Below are 27,918 nucleotides of genomic sequence, written 5' to 3'. Positions count from 1 at the left end.
TATTCACGCCCTCTGCGTTGGGGGGAGGGGAAATATCAAAATGCCTACGACTCGAAGCAGACGTGGATCACAGTTGGTGTGTTTGTTTTTATGCTTTTCCGGTGTTTTCTTCGGTTCCTTGTAGAGTTTCGTTGTTTTGGAGAATCACAACCATGTAAGCATTCATGAAAACACCATTTTATAATCATTTTCGTGGGTGATGTATGAGAAAAGAATGAAAACATGACCAGCTGGCGGGCGTATCCCGGCGGAGTGACCACGAATGAATGAGTGAACGAAATGTCAACTGCAAATTGCATGCATTCTGTGTGTAATGTATTTAATTGTGAGAGAATGAGTGCGAGTGAGTCAGATTTAATTGGGTTTTTATTATTATAACTTACGTGGGTAATCCAACCTAAATTTCATTATTTTGTGGAGAAATAAGAAAAACCGGAATGGTGAAATTTTGAATTAAATCACACAAACAATAAGAAAGTAACGACATTTTTTAGTCATTTTTTGGGCGCTAGTTGAGTAGATCTAGACCTGTTAGTTCGGGGGCCGTTTCTCGAAACCAACTCCATGCATGACAGTCATATCTTTGTCGCCGACCTACGGAGATGTCATGAAGTGGATAAACCGTTTCACAAAGCCATGACACACATGATATTGATATATCGCGATACTAGCAGCTCAAGAACATAGTCTTTGTCACGATCCATTTGATTTACGGCAAAACAAGTTTTGGGGCTAAAATTGTTCAAAAAGAAATATATGCATTTAAATTCTCCTTAAATAAATAATAAATAGTGTCATTATCAAATGTAGATCATCAAACAATTTGCATATTTCTGTAAAGATTCTTAAATTGAAGAAAAACCGGTGAGTGTTTTTTTTTTGACAGTCGAATCAAAAGTTAGTTGAAGGATACCGTAATGTGATAGTTTATCAATGCATACTTTTTTGTTTATTGTGACGAGGAATTTTAGGCAAAATACCTTTTCTCAGACAGTTTTTATTCTAGAGTCTTATAAATACTCGTTATATAATTGATTTGATATTGAAAATATAATTTGGAAGAAGTAATTAGAGAGGGAATAATAATGCACATAGGCCCCAAAGGTATGATGATATCCTAAGAAAAGACTATGGATCGACTATAGAAAACGGTGTGTAACATTCTTTTCTCTTTTATTTATATGTTATAGTTTAACGATTTGTGATTTAATTTTTATATTATGCTTTTTAAAATTTCTGTATAATTTGTATTATCACTTCTTTACATTTGCATTTTGCATCCCAGAATATTACGTACCGAACTCGTCTATATTTTTCTCAAAATGTTAGTGAAACTAATCGTACATTTCGCGGCCCATGGAATAGCAACAAACTGACTTGTGATGGCGCTTTACAGCAATTAAAAAGATATGACAGGTTCGGAGCAGTGACAACTCATTGTCACAAAAGTTGTTGCTCATCTTGGCAAAGACGGCTTTGTGAAACACTTAGCTGACAAGTTGCGTGACAGTGGCGAGATGTCGTTGATCTTGTAATTATGACGGTTTCGAGAAACGGCCCCCAGAAGTCTATCAAAAATTTGACCCGTAACTCTGGCGTGGAGATACCCTACTAAAACATACCCAAAATGAAGTAAATATTTCATGTCCAAAGTGTCAGGACAGTTACAAAAACTAAGCTCTGTACACTCCAGCAAAGCATAGAGAGACGGCAATTGTCCACAAAAATAGTCAATACACTTATTGCACACTAATGCACACAATGAAGACGATGTGGCAGATCAGCAAGTTTGACAGTAGACTTACAATTTGAATTTTTAAATTATTCTTTCTAACATCTGTAAGTTGAAAAATTGTATTTTACTGCTATTTATGTGTCATTTTAGATTTTACCGATTGTGAGTGAAGTCATTTGAGTTTTGTACAGTGGTGTTTGAAATTTTGAGAATCAATAGCACAGCTTTTAATAAACAGCCAGGATGGCAATGCAGCCATGTGTGGCTCAGTATGGTGTGTGAATAATCGATAGGATCTTAACACCACCACCAATGGTAAACTTAAATGATGGACTATTGCAATTCAAATATGAACCTTCAAATGTTGATTGGACTCCCGTCAAACAAATCATATTCATAACTTGTTTATTTCTATGTACATATACATGTTTATTATCAAATTTGTATAATTTGATCATATGAATAAATTGGAATAAAAGTTTAAAAGACCATGGATTGCAAGGGGTTGCTGATTTGCATACCTGTAAAATCTAAATTCTAACCTGTCGCTATTACTTATTTAATCCCTTGTGGACCACCCTAACCCAAATACATGTAAACATGTGAATGAAATACTGATTTCTATTCTTCAGGATATAACAGCACTTTTACTACATGTATTTTACCTATGTTTCCTCTCTAGTGTTTAAAAGATGGCGACATCTGGAAATGGGACCTTCATACCAATGGTATCGGCTTCACCACCTCCGATGGATGATGTTGCGTTTGACTTTGATGACGATGATGATGAATTCAGTAATTTCTCCAGCGCACCCATAGGTCTAGACTCTCCTCCAGGCAAGTGGGTTGGTACAAAGAAAGGGTCCTTTGAGCCCATCAGATCTGATCCAACAGATCCCTTCCATCCAACCGATGACTCTCATCCGTCCAACAATGATGATGACTTTGAAGCATTTGCAGCCTTCGGCTCATCCAGCTCCAGTCACGATAAGCAGAACAGTAATGATAGGCTTGTAACGAATAACAATATTAGAGGACACTCTATGAATGGCAATGAGAGTAATGAGGAAGACGAGTTTGCAGATTTTGCAGCTTTTGAGAGTAACCCTGTAGGAGAATCCAATAAGAACGACGGGTCATATTTAGACAATGGTAGGCAAAGTGAAGTTTCATCATCCGTTGTACTCAATAAGAACAACTCTCATGAAAATTGTGAATCACATAATGCACATTATCCTCAGAGTATAGAAAAGCATGACAAAGATTTGGATAAAGCTCCTGATAAAGCTCTCCACTCAGATGACAGTACTCATCCCCATTCTGAAATGCCACACGCAGGAACCAAGGCAGTGTATCAGAATGAAGGTGGCATGCTTTCAGACATTCAGTCAAGAATTCCTTCTCAGTCTTCTCTAGATTACCCAGAACCATCCCATAAACACAACAACACTATGGGAGATAATGATGAGAGCGAGGTTACAAGGAGAGAAAGTGACTCTTCAGCTGCTCATTTAGAGAAGCCATCAACAGGATCTCTCAGTCTCATCAAAGAAAGCGACAGACAAACTTTTGATTCTGGGATTGACAGTATCATGACACCCTCAGACTCTAGTCCCGAAGGCAAAGATGATTGCTCAGAGAATGTTATCAGTGAAGAGGATTCAAACAGTCGGTCGTCAGATAACGGGCCAAATACAGCAAACGATGATGAATGGGGTGATTTTGATACCTTTTCATCTACAGGTAGTCATACAAAGCACTCGGGTGGGATGGATAGGGCAGAGCCGGCGGACACTGTTAACCCAGTTGCAGAAGACTCGTCCATCAATGACCAAGAAAGTGATGATTTTGGGGAGTTTGGATCAGTAGCAAGAACTCAGCCAACAATTTCAGACAATACAGGGAAAGAGGTGCTTTCAAATTCAGAGAGCTTACACAAATCTGACAGTGGCAATATTACAAATAGTTTGTCAACACCTCAAAATATAACAACAGTGCAATGTGATGATGATGATGATGATTTTGGAGACTTTGGCAATGCTAAGCAAGAAAGCACTGACAGTGCGATTCCATCCAGTAGGCAAGATGATGATGATTTTGATGATTTTGGAGACTTTTCATCAACCAAGAGTACAAGTGAACATGAAATTAGCAAACAATTACAAGACAAAAGTGATGGCGATTGGGGCAAGTCTAGCGGTGACAAAAACCCAGCCCCTGCAGGAGCAGCAGAAGACTTTGGAGAGTTTGGAACATTTGGATCAAATCCTGGTTCTATGTTTGGTTCTACTGAGGACTCAAAAGATGATGATGAGTTTGGAACATTCAGCTCGACTAGTGGATCAGCGCTGGGTCAGGATGATACAAAAAGCTCAAAAAGTGATGATTTTGGATCGTTTGGGAGCAGCAGGACTGTGTCAGGTTCCCTAGACAGCACGACAATCCAGTCAGGAACAGGCAGTGTCTCCTCAAAGGTGAGTCACTCTAAAATCATTGCTTGTTGCTTGTTAACCTTACACAGTCATAATTCATATTGACGTTCGGAGGTGATATAACATCTTCCAAGGGGTCAAGTTGAAAAGGCTGCACGAAGAATTCCTATGGTATTACTCTGTACATACATGTACAGTACACATGTAGTTTACAGTCATATTGATGCTAAATAGATTGTTTAAATGCTTTTATAGCTATTTAACCAGGGACACAAAATAATTCTTTAACATACACTGTGTAAAGGGGCTAAATATCTTGGAGAATGCCTTTCAGGCTTCATGTGTAGTTTCAATTTGTGCCAGTACTGTTACATGAAACATACATTTCATGTTTGGCAAATACAATTTAAAATAATAATAATAATGTTCAGCTTTTATATAGCGCTAATGATACAATGTCTATATAAGCGCTTTACAGATATACTATTACTGTACTAAAGGAAAGGATTTTGCCAAAGTTGGATTACATGTACTGTACATGAACTTGTATGAATCACTTTACCCCCCCCCCCCCCCCCCCCCATACACACCATTCATTCCTACCCATGAATAATGTACCCACAAAATTGATTCCGAAAAGTGAAATTGCAAATGAAATCAGGTACTCAAACAAAAGAAAGAAGGGTTCTTGTCAATGCTATGCCCCAATTAGGCATACTGTACATGTAGTGTACCGGTACTGTACATTTACATGACAGATTGAAGAAAGATACGGTAGCAGCAATTAGTAATGAACAACATCCCTGTGTAAATTTTCATGTATGAGCTCCATGTACATGTAATACTTTATTTTGAGTTGACCCACAATCCCTTCCTGTCTTGTTTTGCCAATGTATTATAATTATCAAATTAATGGATCTGTTGGTTTTTTGTGAGATGGGGGTCTTTTAGAGTATGCTTGTTAACTGATATACTGTATGCGCCAAACATAGTTTCTCATTGTGTTGCATTTTGATCATACAAATTTATCAAAAATTGTCATTGTTAAATATTAGGGACTTAGGGTATTTATTCATTCCCGTATTTGCATGAATGTTCTGGAGAGCATAATAAATGTATATTACATTATATTCTTAATTTGTATTTTGCTGTAAAAACACAAACTTTATGCATCCCCCCCCCCCCCCCCTGTTGTGAACTTACATGTATCTGCAGATTGAAAGGGTTTCTCACAAGGCTTTATAGTTTTCCAAAATGTATGCACAACAACTTGGAAGTCTTCCCATTTTCCAGAGAAGAAAAGATTCAAAATTTGCATATAAACTTGCTCATATATCCTGTCAGTTATGTGTGTGATCTACTGATCTAGGTGCTGTAGTGAAAAGTGCCCTAATTTTTAAAAATCAATAATTTGCATGAAGTACGTGTTATGTAGGTTGCAACAGCTGCTTGATGAATCACATTGAATCTACTTTACAAGTCAACATGTAGTCCTAGTTAACAAATTTCATTTGCAAAATGTGTACCGGTACACTAATAGTTTGCTGGACATACTGTATTATCACCTTTTTGTAAGTTTGTCACAAAATTAATGAATTCAGTCTCAAAATACTGAATAAGTCAAGAAGTGTATGTTTCATTTACTTATGGTACCGGTACTACATTTTTTTGCAACTGTTTCTTGCTGTAAGATTATACATGTACATGTACATCATTCTAGTTTAACTTAATTGAAAGCAATTTAAAATTACTTCTACGTTATTGATTACCATAAATGTTAAATGTTATAATGTCCTGCGGATGTGACATTATTATCCCCTGAAAATCCTTGTGGACAGATAATTAATTTCTGAATTTCTCCCATTCCAATCTCCATCTCAGATGGAAATAATGATTATTGGTTATTCAAATCAGAAGCATCCCTCATCATAAGTAACGAGATCTGTCTCCAAATGACTTCTCTTCTGTTGATTTCATATTCATGGAAGGGGGGATCTCTTCCATCAACTTTTCTAACTTAACATACATGTAGGATATTACGACGGCCTATTTGGTGGGATTGCAGCCAAGCAATCTACCCCTATTTATCATTCATACTCCTAAGATGGATTTCTAGTGCTCGTTTTGATGGGAAAAGAAATCCTCTTTCTGTCGTTTGAGCTGTAGGGGCTTTTCCATAGAGAATAGTAGACCTACTCTACAGATTGCAGCTGCAGTTGAAAGTGCCTGTTATTCAGCCAGATCTGCAGATAGTAGTCAAGTTTAACGCCACCTCCATTTATTGATGGCTCTAAGCGGAGGGTTACACATACACAATCACAACTAATCATCTGCAGAATTTGGATCTTAATTTGCATGCTGATTTTTCTCATCAAAGTTGTCTTCATCAGCAGACGTTGCTTTCAGTTCAAAATTATTGAGAGCTGTAAGTACAGCTTTCTTTCTCTCATCATTTTTGACCATATGTGTAGGTATTTTCATTTTTCATTTATCTTTTTATTTAGCTGTGCATCATAAATATCAAAAAATGTACAATGCTGTACTTTCTAGCATTAAACTAGTTCTCTCAAATGCTTTGTATTCATCTACATGTAGGGGGTGGGGGTGTTTACAGTGTAGATGGCACTTTGCTTAAACTTATGATCCCTGGATGTTAGAAGGACCATAGTTCAGTTGTTTGATGATGATACCATCATGTGTTTTGTTTCAGGTACCTCCTGGTGGAAGGGTGGAGAGGCTCTTCAAATCCTGCTTCCCAGGGTCTGTAGCAGCAGGAACATCAAACAACCAACCAGTGCAAGTCCTACGAGATATTGTGACGGTCAAAGAGCCGGTACCAGCTAAAGCCAAAGCAGACAAAAGGTATTAAACAGCAACACTTTTTGTGTCTGTCTCCTATAGTATGTATACTCTTGCTCAAATGTTCCATACCTGATACAGATGGTTAGGATGCTTGTTGAATGATTCATAGGAATAAGGTTTTAGACTGTATTTTAGGAATTGGTCTCAAAATACAACTTCAAATAATACAACTGTTACAAGAACAGAGTAAGAACAAATATCTTGTTGTGTTTTTATTTTTCTTTCTGTTATTTTTATCCGTTCAGACCTTAAGAGTATGCATAATTATAAAAAATACTTTAACATTACAATATATCTGAAGTCCCAAACTCATGAAGTTATGGACCAATATCATATTATACCTTAATTGAGGTTGCCCTCCATATCATATCCCCTGTACAGACCAAAAACAATGTACAGTATTTCATATGACATACAGGTAGTAGTTAAGTACATGTACACCTACATACATGTATATGATATGAAAAATTACCTTTCTTGATATGAAATTTCATTATATACAAATTATGTAAATTGTGAAGCAAATGAGTATGTGATATTTGAAAGGAAAAAAATCAAATAAGTCAACAGTCAAAGAATTAAGCATAACTCACCATGTGAATAACCATATGCAATTACCCTCTTCCCTTCAAAATCCACATTTCTTTGTTTATTATATAAATATATATATATACCCCATATTTCCCTTTTGATCACTTTAATATGTTTTTCCCTCTGATGTGAAAGGGCCCATAGAGTTGCCGGGCATATGCCAGCTTACTACCAGTATTCTGGATTGATTGATTTGTATTTATTTAGCCTGAGATGCTAAAAAAGCAAGTACACTGTATCCATGTAAACTAAGCCCTGAATGTCCACTCTGTATAGAAGGTGACTGACTGTACCACGATTTTAAACTACCTTCTACTTTGCAGGAATGATATGCAATAAATGAATAAACACCCGATTCAATTTGATATCAGAGAAATTGTAGATAGTAATATTTGTAAGACACTCCTATTTGCACTGTTTCATGAGGTTCCTCATAGAATTTCAAAGAAGATATCAGAACAAAATTTAAAAATTATACCGTAATTAACGGTGTATAAACCGCCCTCATGTTAAAAAAAACCATGCGGGAAGGCCTTTCATTTAACTGTGAAGTGCAGCTGAATGTGTAAGATCATTAATGTAAATTAAAAAACAGTAGAGGACCTAGGATAGAACCTTTTGGTATGCTGTGTAATAGAAGAAAAATTGGAGGAATAATTATTATAAACTACATATTGAGATCTATCAGAAAGATTACTTACAAACCAAGATGACAGACAAATTTGATTGTTGTTCTAGTTTCCGAGTGGTGAGTCAACACATCAATTACTGAGCTGGGAGACATTGCCAGGCATAACGCCAGGTGGAGGGGCATAAATCGAAACTTCAATTTTTTTAAATTTTTTTTTTTGGTGTTCTTGTGTATAAACTGCACCCCCCACTTTGAATTTTTTTCGACGTCAAAAAGGTGCGGTTTATACACCGTTAATTATGGTAGACCTTATCTTCAGAATATCACAGATAGCAGGGTTTTTAAACCAAAAGACCCTTCTTTTTTTATTATTGCGGTCTGGGGAAAATATGCTTAGGGATTTTTAAAGATGCAAAATGAAAACAGTGGTGTAACCTATTGTGATGGCGAGTGAACACCCTGGCATATTCAGCAAGTACAGCTGCAATCCAATTACAGTGTAGCAAATAATTTACATGTACATGTCTGAGCCTGGGGCACTTCTGAGCTCTGATTCGGTTTTGAATCCGAGTTAAATCATCTCTTTGTTCCAAGACCACTGCTCCAACCACATGTTTTAGAGGAGGAATTTCTTTAAATTATACCTTGGGTCTCATTGTTATTGCCAAAGGTATTGAAAGGAATATAGGTTTATAATAGACCTTGATTCACCAGATATTGAGATTTAGCTTGATTTGATAATTTCAACCAGAAAGGAGGAAAACAATAAAAAAGAATCAGGAACGTGATGTTCCGAGATTTCTGATTGCTTGCCTCAGGTGATGAGAGATAATAAGGACAGCAGACAATGTTACGAAAGGGAATCTTCATTTGCAGAAACATGTTTTGATGAGAAGCTCTAGAATGTAGGTGATCAGCTCTAGTGTCCTAGATTACTCTAGAACGAAGGATGGATCTTTTTTTCCCCAGGGACTGTTTTCTGCAAGCAAATGTCATGCTCATTATATACAAGAGGTTTTTCTACATATATACTTGTAGTACATAGAGGCATAATGGTTCAGTTGTGGAGCAGTGTTCTCGTGAACTAATTTGATGTGCCAGTGCCCTTCACTTAAGTAGTGATTTCAGTGACCAAGTCCTTTAGATAGGACTGATCAGCTAAAGGTCCCAATTGTAAAAAGAGGTAAAATTCAAATCACTATAAAAGATTTTAAAACATCATATAAATGTAGGACTCTGGTTTAACAATTAGCTCATTTCTTGCCATTAAAAACCCCTCTGCCTTGGTTAAAATGCCTCAACAGCTCTTCAGAAGTTTTAGAGCATAAATATAGACATACATGTACAAGGGAGGAAATCCTGATCAAGTCTGGCATAGGAAATCGCAACCATGCACCTCTAGTCTTACAGAGACGAATGTCTCACTCAGACAAGGAACAAATTATATGAACAAGTGGGTAGGACAGTTATCATTGTCTGGAGCTGTGTAAGAAGAAGACACACAAGTCCCTGTCATGTTTTTCCTGCATGTTGTATGTTGTTGAATCAGGTTAAGATTATTGCTTTTCTCCATCTTCATGTATTTTCTGTATTCAGCCGTAGCTGGCTGCGTAGTTTGGGGTTTGCATTTCAGGTTCCAAGAATGTTGACCCTTTGTTATTCACATCAGTTTTATTATTTGTTGATTGTATTACATTTTGGCAATAGATGTCTTTGTATAGTTCAGAAATACATCTGTACTATGAAGAATGAAAACGTGTAATTCCACAAAACCTAAATTTGCTAAAAATTGAAAATATCTTGCACAGAAAGATATGATAAAACAATCTTCACACTACCACCCCTAATAAAACCAGGTCATTAAAAAAAATCATGCCAAGGACACACCCCTAGCCTCTAGATTATTCAGTGTTTTACTTCGTAATTCTAACGAGATACCGTTGCAGGTGTATGCACAATCCAGTGCATAATACAATTCTCCAGCTCAAGCTTCTAGTACATGGTTGAGAAAGCTTTCAACATGCGAAGGAGGTACAGTTCTTATGTTAATGTGACTTTGCTGCCATGGGCAATAGATAGAGAGAATTAGATGTGTCTGTGTGGAATGAACAAGGAGGATTTCAAGGGAATAGGCACACATGAATGTTGAATTATTGGAGGAACGATTCTCATATTTCAAATGCAGATTTATAGTTATGAGACAAGCAAGCTGTCACATTTGTATGCGTTCATGTACACGTAAGCAGGCAAGAGGCCCATTCCATTAAAAATTGAATAATGATAGTTATTGTAAGCATCTGAATCTACATTTCTGCATACAATGGACATCTACAACCAGACCTGTAGGAAAATAGGAATGGTAAAAGTTACAATGTTAGGAAAATGGCTACTGCCTGACTACATTTGTTCATCTTAATTATGCCCTGTACTTGTAAACAAATATTCCAAACCAATTTATTCAAACTTACCTACATGAAATAAGAATAAACTACAATATATAAAAACAATTGAATCAAAATCATATCTAGTTTGTTTACCTTATTATATCTCATTGACATGGAGAAAACAAATCTGCAACACCATCATTGTCTTCCTCTTCTTATTATTTTTCTTCTTCTTCTTTCTCTTTTACTCTTCTTCTTTCTCTTTTACTCTTCCTTTTCTTCCTCATTGTATATTTTTTCTCTAGTGTTAAAATATATTGATTTTAATTCTCAAAGTTTGAAAGTCTCATGCCATTTGAAGTCTTATGCCATTTGAAAATAAATGTTTCATGGACTGTGTTGAAATAATGTGCACATTGATAATAATTCTTGGGATCAAAAATAAATTCAGTCATTTTAAATCTTATCTGATTGGCTATGTATCTAAATTGTCACCCTAAATTGGTGAGAATGAAGGGAAAACAAGAGATTTAAAAGAAAGAAGAGGATTGAAGGATGAAAGACATAAATTTTGTATAAGTAATGAAAATGCTTTGTTCTCAGTGTACATGTAACATTGTAAATCATCCAAATATGGCTATCCAACAATAAATCATGTAGGTACGTTGGAATGGAAGTCAATTTAATAATTTAATCGAGTTTTGTTTAGTTTTGTTTGTGTTTTTTTACTTTCTTTATATTGAGCACAAATGTGCTTTGTTATTAAAAAAAGTACTTTGAATGCATCTATACATGTACATGTAGGTATGTTCTCTGAGCCAGTGAAGAAATAAATACATGCCTGCATGGTATCATTATTCATTTTTTTATACGGATTGATGTCCCATTAAAGAGGAGTCGTCAGAAAACTAGAATCCATTTATAAGTGCCATTAGCTACATTACAACCTTTTTCATCTCCCACTATGGCTTCATTTTCTGTCTCCTTTCCCTGGAAATGGATTGTTGAGTGCTATTTAATCCATGTGAAACATAATTTTTGACATTGAGAGTTTGGAGGGGGGGGGCAGGTGAAGCCAAGGAAACCATATTTGATGGAAATGGCATGAAAAAAATACATGAAGTGTATCGATCTCCATTTAGGGATTGAGCGTACATGATGCATGCAAGGAATGCTGGCCTTTACACTGATGCCTGAAGGAAGGAAGGAGTAATATTATACTCAGCAAGATGAAGGAAAGAATGGAAAAATTCTTCAATGTTCTACATCACAGCTTCATTTGAACCTATTCACAGCTCCAGGGAGGTTGAAAATCAGTTTGTGGTCTGACTTTGGATGGTATTTGTTTGTCATCTTCCTCATTTGACCAGTTGTGTATTTTACTCATGATCGAAGGATAACTTGTATTGTTGTAATGTAAATGTTTGTAATGGCTGTACTCAGCATGATTGTTGTTTACATGTATTTCTTTTGAAGATTAAAGTTGATGAAAGACAGATTCAAATTTTCATCTTTGTTAAATTAATGAAGAAAAAGAAAAGGAACAACTTGGGAGATGTAAATGTACATGTTGCTGTTGCTCAAAGTAATCTTGTTCTAGCAATTCTTGCTAATGTGTTCATTTAAATGTAGCTGTATTTCTACTGTGATATTTCATATTTGATGTTTTTTTTCTTCTTTAGCTCTGCTACCAATGGTATGGTTTGGCTTTCACTCAGTGACATGGAGAATACAATGGCTCAGAAATACCACTGGAATGATTCCAAGAACAGTGGAAAACTTCACTTATCTCTCGGCATTGATTCAAGAAATATTGTAAGTATTATTCATTATTCATCAGTAAACTTGTTGCCTATTTGTAGGCCGTATAACATGCCTATATGCACTTGCCGTGACAAAATACCTTCATAATCCAAAAAAATCAAAAGTTTCAAATGTTATCTAAAATATTATTTAATCCTTCCTGAATTCCCATTTAATCTCAACATGTACATTTTCTCCTATTCCACACCTTCGAATATTGTATCTCTATTTTTCAGTGTATCAATAATTATATTCACTCCACATATCGATACTTGGAGACAAAGATGGCTCTGATAAAATGAGTGGGAGGGTGGGTGGGAGGGAGGGAGGGAGGGAGGGAGGGAGGGAGGGAGGGAGGGAGGGAGGGAGGGAGGGAGGGAATGACGGACGAAGGCAGAGACAGAGAGAAGGAGGCAGAGACAGAAAGAGGTGAATAGGGATAGGTGGATAGGGATAGGTGGATAGGGATAGAAGTTGATATAATGAAAATTAAAAGAGAAGGATGAGATTAAAAGAAAGAGAGAAAGAGAGAGAGGGGGAGAGAGCATGATGTTGTCAGAGTTTGTAGGGGGATGTGATAGATTGGAAACTATTACTTGTTGACAAATTGACATCAATGTAAGTCAATGTATTTATTGATTATTTACCATAAGAATTCTATTGCATTATCTGCATACCATTTCATCATCACCTTGATTATCTTGATTCTTGTAATCTGTAAGACTGATATTTTAAATGTACATGTACGTGTACAATGTAGGTATTACTTATACCCAGGCCTTATAATTATTTGATTTAAATCTGTTTCCCGATTATTTCTTTTTCCCTGATTTGTTTTGTCTCAATTTTTTTTCTCCAATAATGGACAGTCCATGAGATCAATGTAAATCTGGTTAAAAATGTGGGGAGTGCCGTATTTCCATGACTTGCCTGAACGTCTTGCGCAAGCGCTCTGATTTATACAACTTTTTTTTAATTTTTTAACTCAACTCTCACTATAACCTTTTTTTTTTTTGTTAACGCTCACTATCACCCCTGCATGTACCTTAAAATTCTGGTTGGAAAAGAAATGTACATGTATGCTTTTAGTTTAACACATAATTCTAGGATTGTAATAGTTTCAGCTTTAATATTACTCAAAAAAATGTGCCATTCAATGGTACAATTAATCAACTTGCTTCTGTACAAGCTTCCTTTTAATAGCTTATCCTTCCCCTACTCATGCTCAAACACACCCTTCTTGGCAGGGAAATCATTTTCACTGCCAGTAATATCTGTAAAGAGAAGAAAATCAATCAATCAATCCATATTTAGCCATGTTGTATTGTCTAATTTGTATTTTGCATATTTTGGTATTAAATATCAAGGAATCTATTGATAAGCTGTGCAATTACCCTTTTATATTAATTGGTAGGTTGTACTGGTTAGGCAATATAGGTCGACTTCTAGGCTTACCTTCATGTAGCTAGGCCTGCATGTACATACATGTGCACGCTAGAGACACAGTTAATATATAGCCAGACTGCATCTCGCTACTCCCTGATGTGACTCAACAGTATTACCTTATTTTGATCACCTGGAAGTCCACTCCAGATGCTTTTCATTGCAGAAAATTGTTGCGCAATGGAGCATTATCACCGTGGTAACAAATTTAATTCTAGCCTCGGAGTAATGTATGCAAAAGCATCCCTAAGACTGAACGATATGAGACACAATGTGAGATATGAGACAAAGGATAATATGTGTTACATGCTGTACATATCCATTGGATATTGGCCTGTATTAACGTAGACACATATCTTTTTATGAAACATCAATTGTCTTCATGCACTATGAGTTCATATTGGGTTGAAAGTGCACAAAGTAAATGATTTTTATACCTCTTTTCCAGGATTTCCCCCAAAGTCTTATTTATTTCTAAAATAAAATAAAATTTGGTCAAATGAATCTGTGTTTCTTGGGTGGGCATCTATCTCATTCAGACTCGTTGGATGATGACTTTATGTCAATTAGTTTGAAAGCATTTGGGCAATAATGTACACGTAGATGATGTACACATGTTGGTGTGGGATATACATGTACTGTATGTTCACCCAGACTAATTAGTCTTTCCATTTACATATTAAGGCTTCACTGTAGTCACCACAAAATTTATCAACATAAATCTAAGTTCACCGGCCAGAACATGTAAACTGCTTGTTCAGAAATAATTTCATCTGTGAGATCAATTGAGTGATTCAGTTGTGAAACTAGATATATCATCATAAATGTCCTTCCTTAATTCTGAGATTTATGAAAACTCTTCATTACCTTTCCTTTCATCTACACTTTACATTGCCATCATAGTCAATGGAAGAAATTGTGCATAAATAAATGTTTCATTAATTTTAAAATCAATTGGAAATTGAATATGTGATACAGCATGACCTTCATGGAAGATCTCGCTAAAGAGTACAGTCTAAAGCAATAATATGCAGTGTACATGTACCAGGCCTACTAATAAACACAGTAAAATCAAATACACCTACAGGTATACATTTTACATGTACCGGTAGGCCTGCATGTATGTACATGTACTACATTGAACAACATGTTGCACTTTTGAACTTCCAGTAAATACTTCTTTTTTTATTGGGGGGGGGGGGGGTCTTCTTTTTATGATTAGAATGAACTTTGATGTCTACAAAGCATTCAATGCAGGCAAGGGATCCTTTTTTTTCCTTCTGTTCTCTGACTCGCCGTCCCTAATACTTACTAAAAATACAGGTAGGCAATAGAGATATATGCAGGCTCTAAGATTAGAATATCTCAACGTCCTTCTTGACCCAATATCATTTGTATGTACAGGATATATCAAACTGTCAAATAATATAGAACCCCTCCTCATTAAATAAATTGGGACAATAAACAAGGCATCATTTTTACTTGGCATTGCCCTTGATTGTACAAATACTAATACGATGTAGAAAGTGTTAGTATTAAAAGAAGATATATTGGTACTACATGTATATACCATATATGCAGGCAGTATCCTAGACCTACACTTGAAAGCTAACATGAAATATCAATTTCTAGTTTGATGCATTGTTCCTGTTTATCAAATGTCAACATGATACGTCCGCACTGCCATGGGTGGGTGGGTGGGTGGGTACTATACAAAGATGCTAGACAGATAAATAGCAATTATTCTTTGTCTCCATATACATGTACATAAACATGTGTAGAACATTGGATGCAGCTCGCTTCAAATGTCCTTGATCATAGAACGATGCAACTTACTGCCTACAGTTAAACATGTATTATAAATCATTGAGCAAACAGCTCATAAACCATCAAGGTCTACATGTACGAACATTTGTCCCCTGGGCTTGGACTTGATATTTCCTTTGGGACAAGAAGTAATATTTGACAACATTTCAAAATTAAATATGTATAAACGTAATCATCCCATTTCTTTTAGTATACCATGCTATAACATTTGTCAAACTAATGAATATATTTAGTTTGATCTCTAGATGCACCTTTACAACCAGTTCAAGGAAAGTTACTTTTGTTCTAAATAAATGATGCATTGCTTTGCCAAGAGGCTCGGTGTTAACCATGGTTGGTTTTTTTAAAAAACATTTTGAAGCTGGTACTATGAGCATACAACATAGATCAATATCACCAATTTAAGATGTGCTTCACCGTGACTGCACTGCATCCATAACTCTTTTGTCCTGAGAGAGAAAGATAGGAAGACAATGAGAGGGGAGAGGGAGAGAGAGGATGGAGAGTTGGAGGGAGACTGAGATATGAGATTTAGAGAGAATGAGGAGAGAAAGAATTCCACTTCATAAGTATACATGTTTAGTATGTATCTTTATATCCAGAAGGATTTTCTTTCATAACGCAATACATTTATTTGACTACTTTTCATAATAATTTACATCCTTTGTTTAGTTAGACAAGGACAATGTAACTCTACATGCACTTAGCCTTTTAGCAAATTTGGATACAATGCCCTTATCTGCATATGGCATTTCGGCACATCTGCCTAAATCATGTAGGTATTCAGACAACTTGAGTTCAGGGTGAAGTTCATTCCATTATCTGATTCGTTTATATACATCCAAAAGCTTTGGTGAGCAAAGAAGGGCAATTTTTATGCTTGGTGTACAATTATGTGCAAATTGTCCCTCAGAGTTGTATAGTGTGTACATTGCACCGCCAAGCCTGCATTGAGATGTAACCCAGTTGTGGATAGGCCCTAGAATATTAGGTAGAAATAGACATTCAATTTCCATTTCTCTATTGGATTGACATTTGAAGATTGTTGGGCCATTGTCTGTGTACATAGAACAAACAAACTGCAGGATACATGTACACTGTACATTGCAGTCTGTATGTAATATCAGATGGATTCTTTTGTAACAAGATATACAGTTTATACATCAGATGGAAAATTAATAAATCATTAAAAATAGTATATTAGTAGTTCTGTTGATATTATGAATTAAGAACAAACAAATTGTAGGGTACATGTACATTGCAGTCTGTATGTAATATCAGTTGGATTATTTTGAAACAAGATATACAGTTTATACATCAGATGGAAATTAATTAAGTCATTCTAAATGGGATAAAAGTAGTTTTGTTGACATTATGAATTAAAAACAAACAAACTGCAGGTAACGTATACATCACAGTTTAAAAGATGAATTGAATTCTTTTGTAATGAGATACAGTTTATACATCAGATGAAAATGAATTAATAATAAAAAAATGGGATATTAGTAGTTTTGTTGACATTATGAATTGAAAATTGCATCAAAATCTTAACTATTACTCAGACTCAAACAGTGTTGACAGAACTATTGCTTTTGTTACATTATCTGGATGAAAATGATATGTAGGGAGTATGTTGTCAGTTGTATAGGTTTATGAATTACGATTGAATATGGATGGCTAGCTATTTATTGTAAAATGGCCACTGAATTTTAGAATAAACAGAATTAATATTAATTTTTATTACATTTCCATTAAACTATTCACTTCATTTTGTCTGGATCTTTTCACTTCAATGATTTCATTGTGTTTTTTGCTGTTCTTCCTGCACTGATATGATTTTAAAATCTTGCTGCTGTTTTCATGTTTTCTGTAGTATTCAGAAGTTTATTTCAGTGTTCAGTGTGTTTGGTTGTATTAAATTATATAACAGTTTTCTTTGTCTGCAACTACAAGCATGTGCAATAAGTATAGATACACAATATTTCTTTGTATGCCAATCAATTATCTTTTTTAAAATTTTGTATTAATTTTGTCTTTTTTTTTTATAAAGAAACACTTGTTAAAAAGACATGAACAGAAATGTAATTTTAGTACATCTGATTCATATCTGATGTATTTATATGCTAGGGATAACTTTTTACTAATTTAACTCAATATTATTCTGTTTTGCTAAATGTGCTTAAATAATAACAACTGATACCAGTGTTTATAGAGGCCTGCTTCTTGAAACGCAGAGAAGAAGAATAGATATTGCATTTATTGGGTTTAAAATTCTTCCCCTTACCCATTTGAAGTAATATTTCTGCTAATGTGTCAATCAAGTTTGATTTGTGGTTGGACCTGGAAATCAGCTCTGTTCTTTTTTATTTAGACTTCCAAATTATAGTAGTTTTTTTTCTGCTTTAGATCCCCTGATAATGTCAAAACTCTTGGATATATCACCACTCATGATAGATCAGTGGAAATTAGCGGATATTGATGCAATAGAAACACATTTACATTTTTATTATCGACAAAGGAATCCTTCTCCATAAATGTTCATGTTTGAGAGCTGTGGATGTACATGTGGGTGGATCTCTTTTGACATCAAGCTAAGGGTGAAATATGGAGATGAATCGCTCTTAAATCAATCAGATATTCTGTCCAGGCGAGATCTTGACAGTTAAAAAACAACTACTTTACCCAGAGGTATTGAGGGGAATATAGATGAGTGGTTAGAATAAGATGTCCAATCATTATGCCTGCTCCTGTGTGTTTGAGATGACTACTGCAGTTGCAAGTACATGTGTGTGTACTTCATGCCCTCCTGCAGGGATCTACATGTATCGTGGAAGAAATTCAAGTGTACTATTGAGTCGAACACGACGAGCTTTCCATATAGGTCTATACATGTAGCTTGATTGTCTCATAGGATCAAAACATAATATATTTTAAACAAAAAACAAATATGAGCCAATAATTTGTATCCTGAAAAGAAAAAAAAAATCAATGTTTTCTTTATTCCCCCTCATTCCCAGCTGGGGAAGGTTACAGTGAAATTGCATAATAAGAAACACTGATTCAAGCCATCTGTGATATGTACACTGAAATATATATGTGAATTAATTACCACAATACTGCTAAATATGTTTCTATTTAATGAATAAGAAATAGAACTTTAGTTATCTACTGAAGATCGATGATGTAAATGGACAGGTCTCAAGTTTTAATTTTAAATTAACAGTTTTGTTTACAAAATTGAAAAAAAGACAAGGATAGCCTGCATGTTCCAAGTACACACTTACCCACTTGAATATTATTAAGCCTCGAAAGGCTCAGATACAACATCTACAATGATGTACACGTCCTGTGCATATATTTCAATAAGGCATGCTTCTAAGGAAAGCAAACTGACAGTATGTCATTTAAAGGTCAAGCCTGTTATTACTCGGCTTATATTTTTCATATACCGCGGTACAACCAGTTTGGGGAAAATCTAGTTTGATGACGGTTTTTAGTAAAAGCAGATTCTTGCTCTATTGAAGATTATTCTTGCAGGTTGTTATTTTGTTGATGTTGTCGCAAAAGAAAATGTGTACAATTTTTATTTATATTTACTAAGGTTTCCTAAGATAAGGTTACTAATACTAATATTGTAGGTTTTCAGTTTTCAATACATATTGAGTGAAAAGAGCATCTTTAATGAAGCGGTAAATGTCTCCAATGCACAGAGACACTACTTTACAAGAGAGAGAGAGAGAGAGAGAGGTCTACAGATGGCATATATATATAATATATATATATACATATATATTTATTTTTTCCCACAATTTTTGAAAAGTTTATTATTTAAAAAGTTGTCAACTAGAAATGTAGATTGGCAAGCTACACGTTTGTCACATGTTTTTTCCACCCCTCCTCCTCCCCCTTCCCCTCACACCTTACAGCTACCACCAGGGCGTGGCGGACGCCCCTTGTTTGCCCAGGAGCTTGGTATGTTGACACCCAGTAAACCTGGTGAGGGCTCCGACAAGATACCCCTAGGTGCTGGAGGAGCTAGTGATGCTGTCAGCAGTGCAGGAGCGGAAGATGCAGGCGTGGCGTCAACCAACTCCTCTGGTACCGAGGTAAGACATGTCTAGCTTCAGGATATCATCACAGTCACAAACACTCCGAAAAGATTACAGCCAGGGGGTCGGGAGCAGCTATCACCATTATAATTACCTGCGTGCATGGTGTGTCTCCATTAGTCTGTGATTTCAAAATGACTCGCTAATTGTGAGCCGTGGAAAGAAGCCTGATACCAAAATAACCTTGATATTAATTTGGATCCAAGGTAATAAGCCTGATCACAAAATAATAATTTAAATTTTACGGTGAGAGTGTAATAAGCTGGCTATTTAATTTCAGCGCTTGGGATACTCCCTCAAGTTATTTCCTCAGGTCGTCTTGTTCTAGTTCATGGTGCATTAGACACACTCTGATTTATTTCTTGTTTACAACATGCACAAGTGCACTGCTGCTGTACTGACATACATTTGAAAATCATGTCTCCTGTACAGCACATGATCAGCTCGGGTTTAATTAAAGTGAGTTCTAGACAAAAAGCTTCAGTGTGTCTGTATTCACTGCTATTCTTAGATTTGTAAAATGAATATTATTCAGGTTAAATATAATCATTGAGAGAATGAATTGAACCATAGAGTATTCTTTTTCCTAGTGTTCTAGTGAACAAAGCTATGATATTCACATGCAGTAAGAATGTACATGTAATGAGAGTATCTAAAATTCATAACGCACACTATGGAAACAGTCACTTGTATTATGAGGCTCATGCATGTACATATTGTATCCCAAACAAATCTCACATTTGATAATCCAACAGTGATTATGAAAATTGGAAGTAGATAAGTAATGAAATCCCTGCTGAAGAGCACACATGGCTATTCATCATATACTAGTAGTTTGTGTTGATAATTAATATCCCTCTCTCTCTCTCTCTCTCTCTCTCTTTCTATCTCTCTTAGGATACTGTCCCCAAAGCCGAGTTTGACTGGAGCAACAGTGGTCTTATTAACCCTTTAGATGGTATGTCATCATTAAACTATTTGATATACACAAAAAAGGGTAAACACATTACCTTAATTAGCATTGGGTGGGTGTGGCCATGTTTGACTGGAGCAACAGTTTGATTAACCTGTTAGTGCTACTATATCCATTATTAATACAATACAACAGAGGGTATAAGGGTGTTTTTTAGTAGGGCCAATTTCTTTCCAGATATGTGAATTCCTGAGGAAATAAAAGCAAGAGGGATCAGATTTGTTTAAAATCAGCATTAATGACATATATATATGTATATATATATATATATGTATATTTTAATTATTCACATTTTAAATATAATATCTACCCACACTTGTTCTTAACATGTTCTTATCTGTTGAAATGTATAAATGAATAATGCCGACATGTAAACATGATTGATCCAGCTGTGGTTGCTTTTCATGTAAAAGGATTTGTACAAACATGTTTTGATATCATTAATAAACTTTATGCCATTTGGAACTATATATAAATCATGTTGGCATCATACAGTGTTGGTTAGGAGACGATAAGAAATTGGATCAAGCCATATTACACTCAAGAAGTTACAATGTAAACTATCTGATTGGCTGCCAAAGTCTACTTGATTTCCATGTTTAATAAGCAAATTGTGTATTGTATGTTAAGCAAAATATGTTGTGGGAGTCACAATTTGCTTATTCAGAGGGCAAATATGAATATGATCTATTCATTCATGACCATAGTGATATCTTGGAATATGGGTTGTGTTTATTATATGAATGGGGTTATACTCTTTCTTCCATGGTTCAAAGTCCCTTCTTTAATTGACGGTCATGATGTTTACTCTAATCATCACCTATCTGTTTGGAGATTGTGGGTTAATTAGCAGGTACAGGTGCACTATGTATGGAATATTATTCATCTGGTAGCACCGTACATGATGCATATGACATGACATATAAATTAGCCTTTAGGAAACATTGCATGACTATCATGGGTGACAGTGATGTGCAGTGCCAGTAATATCATAAACGGTTTATGTTCAAGAAGATTTATGAATTCTGTCAATTTTGCTGACTAGAAAAAAGCTGCCATCAACATATAAAAATGTCTCAGGGTTTTTTTTTATAAACAAAATTCAGTCATTTCAGCTACTCTCTGGTACAGTGTAGATGGAATTATGTAAGTTGGAAATAGGAGCATTGTACACCATGTCATACAAGTGCTTTGGTTTACTAGATGAGAGGTGATCTGATTCAGTTAAATCAAATAAAGATGAGTGTTTATGTAAAACAAAACCATCAGAAAAGGCAAGGACATGATACATTCAATGGATTGTATAGCATAGAATGATATATATTTGGGTATGTCATATTCCGAGTCCAATATAAAGTTGATTTTCTGACACCACAGAAAGAAAAACAAGGTATACATCTGTTATACTACATGCAGGTTGTTTGCATCTATGTTAAGTGCATTGGATCAAACATTAGTGATTAGAGAATAACTAGAAATCTTCAGTTTAGACAGTGATACAAATCAACATCACTTTTCCATCTCCCAATTTTTGCACACATTTGTAGAACTTATATTAAAAAAAACGTTACTAAATGTATGTTAATGAAACATTATGGTATGTGTACATTAATAACATGATTAAGAAAAATAGGTGTAAAAAACAAAAAGAATTCAATTTTGTAAATTGGTAAGTAATTAGGGGGCTCTGAATTTTGTTCAATTATAGTTTTCTTCTTTTCCCTTTTAATTCATTTAGCATGACCTTCCAACTATTCTCCTTTTGATCACTTACATTCCCTTCTCTTATAACCGGTTCTTATTGATACACAACAGCAAACAGCTTAAACCTGGACTTTTTCGCCAATGAGCGAAAGAGCTCGTCTTCTAGACATAAATCTAGATCAGGTAAAACTCCTAACATTGAGAAGACACTCTCCCAAGGATAACTGACCATATTAATTATATAGTTTAGTGTGCATGTTCTTTGATTTCTTAGATTTTAGTTGCTTTTCTTTTTCTTGTTTTGAGTTTGAGTAGATACAGTGTTGTAGTCTTCGTGTTTTTACAGATTTGTGGCTTGCATGTTGTTGCACTCTCATTTTTTGTCAGTACAGTTTGGTTTCAGTTTGATTTTTATACTTTTTCTTCTATTCTCATTTCTCACAGAGTTGCATATATATTATAAACTCACTCTACTTGTGTAGTTTGTAGACACATTATTGTATTCATACTTTATAGTAATTGTGGATTTATTTTTGCATGATTTGCAGTGGGTTTTATGTTGCTCTTATTATTTCTCCACCAGACAATTTTTTTCCTTTCTCTCTTTTGGGAAATAGATGAAGCTGGTGAAACTAAAGGAAATTTAGACAGAAAGATGATTGAAGACAGGATGTATCAGTGAGTGAGAGAGAGAATAAAAGAGAGAGAAAGAAAGACAGAAAGAAAGAGAGAGAGAGAGAGAGAGAGTGAGAGAGAGAGAGTAGTCAGGGAGGGGAGACATTGAAAGACCATATTAACCTTTCATGATATGTAAGAGCTCACTTTGTTCTGTAATCGCCTTCCTAGAAAAATGACTTTCTCTTGAAAGCCTGTAGCATAATCAGTCCCATTTCATGAGCATGTAGTGCTTGCTGTCATGTACAGTGAAAAATCAAGAATTAAGATGCACTCCTTTACCCTGGAATACAAGGTGTTGTACAAAGTCCTAGCAAGGCTGATCGTGCTAAGATATACCTGTGTACTAGTCCTTTCCTTCTTACTCTCTCTCTCCCTCTCTCTCCCTCTATTTATGTAGTGGAATTAGAGGGGCAAGCATAAAACATTGCCTGTCTGCTGAAAGCTAGAGGAGTGTTTAATACCTCTGTGTAGAAATAATTGCATCCTCTTCTGGCTCTCAGCAGATCATATCCAAGTTCAATTCCAAAGAAATACCATGCTGAATGGATACAAAGGCATGTGATCCTAGTAACACTAGTCCCTCTTTTTTTATTTTTCTTCCTTCCTTCAATCCAGATCGCTTGTTTGAATAATAAACCATGAAAATGTACTCTTGAGAAGTGTTATGATATAGTGAATGGGATGAAATTGAATGACACAAATATGGCTTTGCTTTACTTCATACTCTAAAAACAAATCACAAGATACTACATGTATTGCATATTCAAAAGCCACTATCCCTCAAGTTTGCTTTCTCTCAAATTCTACAATGTCTGACTTCATATAGCGACATAGGTTTCAACAAGAGAGGGCACTGTAGTACCAAAAAAAAAAGTAGGTCACACATGCCTAATATTGCTGTAACAAGAATCTATATGTGTATCCGAGCCAGCCCGATTCCATGATATCTCATTTGGAAACAGCCCTATCGGCAGAAGTGTATGGATTTATTTCATTATCTGACACCAGTTGTAGCAAATCAAAAAACTTGATTGTCCAAATTGGAAATTTAACTCCTTACTTTTAGAGCTTAAAGGAAACCTAAGCCCAAAGAATAAGTGTAGGTATTCTGAAAAATGAGATGTATTCCTGCCCTTTGATGTACAATATTCCTTACAAAATTGTACAAGATATATATAAATGAAGATATTCCTGGCATGATGTGATGCCTTTCAGCATGATATGGGTGCAGCCATTTTCTGGAAAATGTGACGTACCTGTTGAAGTTGTACTTGTATCATGCACCAAGCTTTAGTTGGAAAGAATTTTTAAATCGATAATGAAACCTTTACTTTTCAATTTAAAAAAATGATAACTGAGATGATAGAAATTATATTAGGTGAAAAATAAATAATAGGGGCACAATTGTAACAAAATTCATTTATAAATACTTCACCATAGCAGTTGACAAATCTATTTCATTTATGAGAAACCTTCACCCCAGAAGAGCATTAACTTATTTATGCAATTTGCATTCTGGCAATTATAGTACAAAGGATAATAGCAGGTGAATGAAATGCTTCATCACCACACACATCTGGGAAAGAAGCATCCATAAATTTGAATACATTTACTTGATAAACGACTTCGCATAGTACGTCACATTATCAAGAATGTCCTGCTGAGAAACTGTACTTTATTTTTGCTTTATACCTCTCTCATACACTTTGATGGGGAATCTTGTAGATTTATGGGTAATAATATAATAAATCTCTCAGAATAAGTAAATTATTACTTGGGGTTCGGTTTCCTTTAATGACATAGTGAAATGTTAATTATTTTACTTTAGGGGATGATTTAGATGGTGCTATACATGTTGTCATTTTTCAAAAAAACTGGTCAGGGACAAGATTTGACTGTCTGGTTTTGAAATGCAAATACAATTTAGATTTTGTTGTATATGATGTATATATATATATATATATATATATGTAGATTTTATCACTTTTATTTACATTTAGCTAACACAGGAACCATACAATGGTGTGTTGATTTCAAATTTTCTTGAAACGTCTTCTTTTATGCTGGACCTAGTGGACTTTCCCTTTTCTGTCTGTTAAATTTTGATTATAAACAAGTTCAAATGACTCCCAGAGCTTTGCTGCTGAAAAGAGTAAATGCTATAGTAGCTTTAGATTATTTAAATAAATCAATGGTATTTAGTCTATGCGCAATTCACATGGGGTTGTGAAGTCCTGAACTTCCTGTTTCCAATATAGACTGCTGTTTCTTCTCTAGATAAGCATGCCCTTTTTCTTCTCTTCAACAAGCAATTATCAACTTGGACTGATTGATATTGAAAATCGGTGTTACTACATGCCAGTAGCTTTCTATTTTCTTGAAAGAATACCGGTAGTGCTTTTTCCCCTTTCATTTTCATTCTAAATTGATAATACAAAGTGGATGATTTGATTTTATGGCTGTCAGGACATTTTTCTCTTTCTATATTTTAAGTAAACGATCTTGTTTCTTTCCAATGCAATGATACACACTATACTTTCACCAGTGTGCAGATTTTGCAATGTTTTGCAGACCTTTATAGGAAATATACCACATAAAATTCCTTTGATTCTTCATATCTCTTCAAGTTATTAATGTGACAATGTTATTGAATTCCAGCTGCTACAGTGTTAATTAATATTGTGATGCGACAGCAAAGCCTTCCTGATCACATGCATACATGTAAATGTGCAAATACGGAAGACCAGTACAGTACCAGTACTTTTTTTTGTATTTCCAAGAAAACGACTTGGTGTGATGCTTCTATCCTTCACTCTCTTTTAACATTTCTCTGAATCTCTCTCTCTCTCTCTCTCTCTCTCCCTCTCTTTCTCTCTCTCTCTCTCTCTCTCTTTCTCTCTCTCTCTCTCTCTTTCTCTCTCTCTCTCTCACATTTCTCTCCATCTATCTCTCTCTCTTTCTCCCTCTTTCTTCCTCTTTCTTTTAATCTCTATCTCCCTTAATTCTTGTTCCTATGTAACATAACTACCCGTTCATCTATTGTGCTGTGCATGTCGTGCATGATGGTCATTTTAATCATCTTGATTCCTCATTAATATTCAACCTCTGCACATTCCATTATTCAGTATTCATATTTTCAGCTACATTTGCCTATGTCTGATAATTTGATGCAAGTGATAAAACTAGCAAAAGGAATTGCTCAAAAGAATTGCTCGTAGCTTATTTATAAGGAAAGTTGCATCAATAAATGATTTTGAAAGCCAGTGGGACAAACCTATGTATGTGTATCAATAACCAACTTATTGCAGGAAAATAATGACTTTTATCTATACAACAGAAACATTTTCAGGATGTTAAAAAAAAGTGGATTTTTCTTGCAGTGTGGATATGAATTTGTGTTAAGTTTTTAAAATTTATATTTGCAATATGTATCATCTCTTCTCTCTAATCTGTATCCTCAGTGCAAAAAGTGGATCCGGAACTCCTGGACCTAGCAGTGAGCCCATCTGACCCTCCACTCAAACCAGCATTGACTCCATCCTCCTCCTCCAACCAATCATCCTCATCATCCTCCTCATCCCAGAAGAAGTCTCCTACCGCCCTGGATGAGATCCTCAAACACTCGTCATCATCCATGGTCAAACAGAAACCAAAGCGAGAGACGGGTCTCAGCTCTGAAGCTAACTCTGTCCTGGATTCACTCCCTGATCTCTCCTACATGCTGGCTAAGGTCCTCATGTTCCCTGTCGCTTCCTCCAACTCAGCATCTCCATCCAAACTGGCCAAGAGCGATGCGGTCCCCGGCACCGGCTGGGCGGAGTCAATCTCATGACAGGCAGATAGGTAGCCAGTAAGGATGCAGTCTCAAACATGGGATGGGCCAAGTCAATGTCTTGACAAACAGACGGAAGCCCCTCCCATTTCTGGCATGGTCTAGTTGAAATGACTCAACATGGACACACATTTCATTTACATGCAAGAAATATTTCTATGTTTTAATGATTAGAGGAAGGAGATCAAGTGGTGAGGGTAAGGGATCGGTAATCACACTTGCAGTAATCCCTGTCTTGCATTTTACTCCTCGTATCTCAAATCCCTTGCAGACCTCCATGTCAGTAAATAGTACATGAATGTTGCATCACTATAATCAATACAGGTACTGTATTATTCACATGATCAATCCTACATATTTCATGTGTAATAAACTAATATACTGTAGAAATATACAGTGGTACATATAATACATAGAGGTATACATGGTTGTATGTTCTACAATGATCATGTCCATTAAGGAGCAGAAAGCAATAATATCTATCTCAGAGATTTAAGGAGGTTTGTGGCCATGGATAAGACTCTCATCTTGCAGGTAACTTAATGCCGATGCCTCTAGCTGTATCGGTATTCAAGTTTTCCCATGACATTGCTCATAGCATCACAAGCCTGGTCCAAACGTGATGCGGTAAACCACCTTCAGAAAAACAAAGAACTTTGAAATATACACCCTTTTATGTGTTGATAAATGGCAGGAAAAGATAGCCAAAAGGAGATCCACTCGACAAAGGCAACTCATCATTCTTAGCTCTGTGTGTTATGATATACAAAAGAGTGGAGCATATGCTTATTTCAGGCAGTGATTTATTTAAAGGGGTCCAGTAACTTTGTCTCAGATTCTGAAACAAAATCTTGAATTTAGCTCATGCTGCAATGATAATTATAAACCTTTAGGTCAGTTAGAAACCCCATGAC

At 35.5% G+C, this 27,918-nt stretch overlaps 1 protein-coding gene across 2 annotated transcripts; it reads left to right on the top strand.

Annotated features, from left to right (window-relative positions):
* The first annotated feature begins 6 nt into the window (after positions 1-6).
* Positions 7-27,918, top strand: LOC762987 (aftiphilin). 2 transcript variants are annotated; one of them, XM_003730416.3, is made up of 8 exons: positions 7-154; positions 2,418-4,209; positions 6,878-7,029; positions 12,318-12,450; positions 19,635-19,814; positions 20,715-20,775; positions 22,606-22,677; positions 26,634-27,918. In XM_003730416.3, the coding sequence occupies exons 2-8, from the start codon at positions 2,428-2,430 to the stop codon at positions 27,002-27,004; spliced, it is 2,751 nt and encodes a 916-aa protein (XP_003730464.2). In that variant the 5' UTR covers positions 7-154; positions 2,418-2,427; the 3' UTR covers positions 27,005-27,918. The 2 variants fall into 2 exon arrangements, with proteins under 2 accessions (XP_003730464.2, XP_001198820.3); XM_001198820.4 differs by lacking the exon at positions 22,606-22,677 and having other exon boundaries at positions 8-154.

The sequence above is a fragment of the Strongylocentrotus purpuratus genome, unplaced genomic scaffold (assembly GCF_000002235.5).
Source record: "Strongylocentrotus purpuratus isolate Spur 01 unplaced genomic scaffold, Spur_5.0 spur5_scaffold_5, whole genome shotgun sequence".
Lineage (NCBI taxonomy): Eukaryota > Metazoa > Echinodermata > Echinoidea > Camarodonta > Strongylocentrotidae > Strongylocentrotus > Strongylocentrotus purpuratus.
The sequence above is the reverse complement of the archived record's forward strand: the minus strand, read 5'-3'. Positions and strand labels throughout refer to the sequence as shown.

Coding starts and splice junctions, on each gene's coding strand:
- LOC762987 (XM_003730416.3), top strand. CDS start 2,428: ATGGCGACATCTGGAAATGGGACCTTCATACCAATGGTATCGGCTTCA. Junction 12,451..19,634: donor GCATTGATTCAAGAAATATT/GTAAGTATTATT, acceptor CACACCTTACAG/CTACCACCAGGGCGTGGCGG. Junction 22,678..26,633: donor TAGACATAAATCTAGATCAG/GTAAAACTCCTA, acceptor CTGTATCCTCAG/TGCAAAAAGTGGATCCGGAA.